General features: G+C 40.5%; 1 protein-coding gene across 1 annotated transcript; it reads left to right on the top strand.

Annotated features, from left to right (window-relative positions):
• Positions 1-1,064: 1,064 nt before the first annotated feature.
• Positions 1,065-3,098, top strand: LOC115673154 (UNC93-like protein 3). Its single transcript, XM_030595240.2, has 4 exons — positions 1,065-1,542; positions 1,726-1,850; positions 2,519-2,626; positions 2,713-3,098. Exons 1-3 carry the CDS (start codon positions 1,234-1,236, stop codon positions 2,616-2,618), a joined length of 534 nt encoding a protein of 177 aa, XP_030451100.2. The 5' UTR covers positions 1,065-1,233; the 3' UTR covers positions 2,619-2,626; positions 2,713-3,098.
• Positions 3,099-4,141: the final 1,043 nt, after the last annotated feature.

Genomic DNA, 4,141 nt, shown 5'->3' with positions numbered 1-4,141 from the left:
TCATTTCAAAATAGAAAACCAAATAAACATTAATAAGTAACTCAAATAAAAGAAGGTAACATAAAACTAGTCAGTAACTTGATCGAAAAAAGTTGGTAATCACTCTAATAAAAGTTAGTAATTTCTAAAAGAGCCAGTAAATTTAAAAAGTTGGAAACCAATGCAAATAAAAGTAGCAACTTAATAAAAACTAGTAAATTTGAGAAAATAACAAATAAATGCTAATAACTCAAATGAGATTTGGTAATCCAAAACTAATTGATTTGATTGGAGAAAATTTACCCAAATCACGCAAAGAAAGCTAGGCTGATAGTTTCATATAATACTCGATAAATTTAACTTATTGGTAAGAAATATAAATAAAAGTTCGTAAACAATGACAGAAGCTTTGTTTGGTTAGAGATTAGAGAAGTTGGTGTAGAAAAAAAATGAAAATAAACATTGGTAAGTAACTCAATTAGGAGTTGGTAATGCAATATGGTAAACTTGATAGAGGAGAAGTTGGTAATCACTCTAAGGGTACGTTTGTTTTGCGGAAAACTTAATGATAAAGGAAAGTGTTTTTCGAAAAATTATTTTCCATGAATATGCTTAATTTTCATTTGTATGGTGATATACGATGGAAATCGTTTTCTGATGTTTGGATTTCATTAGAAAATTATTTCAATCTCATGACTTTATTTTAGATAAAAAAAAATAAAAGAATTTTTAAATATTTTTATTTAAAAAAGTCGAATTTCTTAATTATTTTTTATTTCTCTTTTTTATATTTTTTTTGTAAAAATTTGAATTTTTTTAACTCTTTTTTAAAAGGCCGTCGCTAAATCCGTCGCTAATTAGCGACGGAAACAAAATCCATCGCTAATTTGCGACAGAAAAAAAAAACCATCGCAAAAATTTTAGACGGAAAAATTGCAAAAATTTGCGACGGAAAAAAAAATCCGTCGCAAATTTACAACGGAAACAAAATCCATCGCAAAAATTTACGATCGAAAAATAAATTCATCACAAATTTGGGGCGGAATTTTTTAAATCCGTCGCAACCCCAATTTTCCCGCCCTCACCCCCATTTTCTCTCTTTGTCTCTCTCTGCTGTTCCTCAGATCCCCTCACCCCCTGCTTCCGCTTCTCGCTTCTGCTTCTTCCCTCTCCCCCACACCCCTAAACCTCTCGCGCTCGCTAAGGGTTTTCGGTACCCCTTCCCCCCTGCGCTTCCTCCGGCGACTCCTCGCCATGGCCTCCGGAGCCCTAGAGGCCGCAAAACCCGAAGGGGCGGCGGCTCCTCCCCCCGTCAAGGGCAAGGAGGAGCTCCCCGAGAAATTAGAGGTGGAGGAGGCGGAGCAAGAGGACCGAGAGACCGCCGCTCCGGAGGAGGAGGCCGAGGCTTCCGACGAGGAGGCTCTGCTGGTCGCCGCCGAGGCCCCGCCGGCTGCGTCGCCTCCGAGAGGCCATGCCCGTGATGTCCATATCCTGAGTTGTGGGTTCCTGCTCATCTTCTCGGCCTACGGTGCTGCTCAGAATCTCGAGAGCACCGTGAACATCGTGAGTTTTCCGAGTCGATTTCGTTGGAATTTTGGGTAAATCGAGAGAAGAAATTGACGGTCGTGAGATGAAAACCCAGAGGCAGATTTTGCCCTTCTGGGTCTGAGGTTGCTTGTAGGAATGTTTTTTTGGTTCGTTTGACGTTGCGTTTTGGTTTGATGAGTTTCTTGATTTTTGTTGTAGGCAGATAATTTGGGCACGACCTCGCTTGGGATACTGTACGTGTCCTTCATATTCTTCTCCGTGGTGGCTTCTCAGGTGGTTCGTTCATTGGGTCCCAAAAATGCTATTCTTCTTGGGACTACTGGGTACTGACTGTTCATAGCAGCGAATTCAAAATTAGTTGGGATTTGGGAAGTTCTATTTGGGCAATCTGTGATCATCTTGTAAAATATCTTGACGTCTTCAATTTGACTGGACAAGGACGAACTCGCTTTCATTGTAATTGTGCAATATGAGTTGGATTGATGGTTATTGTGGTGTTATGATATTGCCTATTCACAAAAAGTTGCATCAATGAAGTCCAAGACACAACCATGTCTGCTGATAATGGTCCTGCTTGTATAATGAGCTGTGTGGATGTTATTTCTACTTCTGATTGCACACCTATTTCTACTAGAGAGGCCCTTATTTCATGATCTGCTGTGCAAGTACCTTTTGACAACTTAATCAGCATAAGCTCAAGGGGAGATAAATGGACTTTGCTTGATACATGATTCCTTTGCATGACTAAAAAAAGATGTTCGGTTTGTTCCTAGATTTATTCTACTTTCAGAGAAAAGATGTGGAAAATGGCAACTGCTGTTTTCGAACTGAATTAATGTACTTATAGTGGAAGACTGAAATTTTACTTGCTTTAGATTCTGGTCAACTCCATCTAATCAGTCTGTGAATTTATTCATTCTCTTGTAACTCTGTAATTACTGTGCTTTCTTTTTTCGTTTATTGGATACTTTGATAACTAGCATATTTGTAGGTTAATAACTCCTTGGCTGCTGCTCAAGCTCGCCTTCGCAATATTGTGGAAGAGAGAGACCAATTTGATGAAGCAAACAATCAAATTGTTGTGCACTTAAAAACTAAGGTTTAGGCTATGTTGTTTGATTTGATTGTCGAGTTTCCTCAATTATTATTGAACTCCCTTTTGACTTTCTGGTGATTATATTTTAGGAAGATGAGCTGTCAAAAACCATCACATCATGTAAGGTTGAAGCTGAGGTTCTCAGTACGTGGATTAATTTTCTGGAAGATACTTGGGTTCTCCAATGTTCATATGCAGAAGTGAGGTAGAAGCAGGTCAGGTATGGACTTCAGATTCTCTCTCTCTGTCAATTAGGTTCTTTGTGTTCTTTTGTTCCCAACTTGAGGGTTTATTAGCAGAATTAAAAAGTGCGATATTGCTATCTTATCGCATATATCCATCTTTACATGGGATATTTTTGGTTTTCGACTGTTACTCATAGTGATGAATTGGAGAGACACGAGGACTATTTTGTGAACTTGGCTGTTCAGCTCCTTTCCACTTACAAGGTACTCTATATGTTGTGATTTTCTAAGTGCCGTTATCTAAGCAGGATCTTATAGGAGCTTTTGTTTTCCTTTCTTCTTGAAGGAGCTTAATCTATCTGTGCATTCTCTTCTCATCCACAAACTTGTAGTTATCCTTTCTGACAAATTTGTTATGATTTGCAAAAAGAGCTGGGACCTGCTATAAAGCCGTATTGGAAAATTTGTGGAGAACTTAAAGAACTTGAGTGAAGGGTAATTCGATTTTGGCATAACAAGATCTTTATGACATATTTTGGCTCGTTTCATTATCTGCTCCGCCTATTTTGGGTCAAGTATGTAATCTGCCTTTGGATACTACAGTTCTGAGGTCATTTCTAGCGTGGGAAATGAGGAGTCTAAAGTAGTTCACCCCAGGAAACATCTCGAGGAGGAGTATTTAGATTATGAAGCCAAGGTACAATTCTGTTTGGCATTCTAACCTTTTTTGGTTGGGTGGTAGATCATGCTTTATTGTAGAAACTATGCATCCTTTTCTGGGGGAATTTTCAAAATACCCTGTAGGAGAATTATGGCTTCATTCAAAATGATTGATTATTTGAATGCAGTGATACCTGCTTAGAATCATGCATTTGTGGAAAGTCATGTGTATTGTTCTTTGCATGTTGTAGATGCTAGAAGCACTCCACTTCGTTATGCTGCTTGAGGTGGAAGTGTGCAGCGTTGTCCGGTATTTTGTGATAGCTAAAAGATAAATAGCATCCAATATCATTCTTTATTTTGTTCATGTCACTAGAGGTGGCCACGGTTCGGAACCGACCGGTTCCGGTTCGGAACCGGCGGTTCCGGTTCGTGGCCAAGTGTGAACCGGAACCGTCCGGTTCCTATTTTTTTCTGTTTTTTTTCTTTTCCTTTTCCTTTTCTTTTTTTTTTCTTCCTCCGCGGCCGGCCATGAGCCGGGCCGGCCAGGTCGCCGCCCTAGGCGGCGGCCCTCGCCGGCGTCGGGCGAGGCCGGCCCTCGCACTTTGGGCCGGGCAAGGCCGGCCTCGCCGAGCCGGGCGAGGTCGAGCCTCGCCACTCGCCGGGAGGGCCG

Source organism: Syzygium oleosum, unplaced genomic scaffold, assembly GCF_021117445.2.
Source record: "Syzygium oleosum isolate NSW1041296 unplaced genomic scaffold, Sole_v2.1 Sole_v2.02, whole genome shotgun sequence".
NCBI lineage: Eukaryota > Viridiplantae > Streptophyta > Magnoliopsida > Myrtales > Myrtaceae > Syzygium > Syzygium oleosum.
The sequence above is the reverse complement of the archived record's forward strand: the minus strand, read 5'-3'. Positions and strand labels throughout refer to the sequence as shown.

What these genes read in the sequence shown, in the direction of transcription:
- LOC115673154 (XM_030595240.2), top strand. Translation starts at nt 1,234, where the DNA reads ATGGCCTCCGGAGCCCTAGAGGCCGCAAAACCCGAAGGGGCGGCGGCT. An exon ending in TCGAGAGCACCGTGAACATC is followed by an intron (nt 1,543 to 1,725) that starts GTGAGTTTTCCG and finishes TTTTTGTTGTAG; the next exon opens with GCAGATAATTTGGGCACGAC. An exon ending in ATTCTTCTTGGGACTACTGG is followed by an intron (nt 1,851 to 2,518) that starts GTACTGACTGTT and finishes GCATATTTGTAG; the next exon opens with GTTAATAACTCCTTGGCTGC.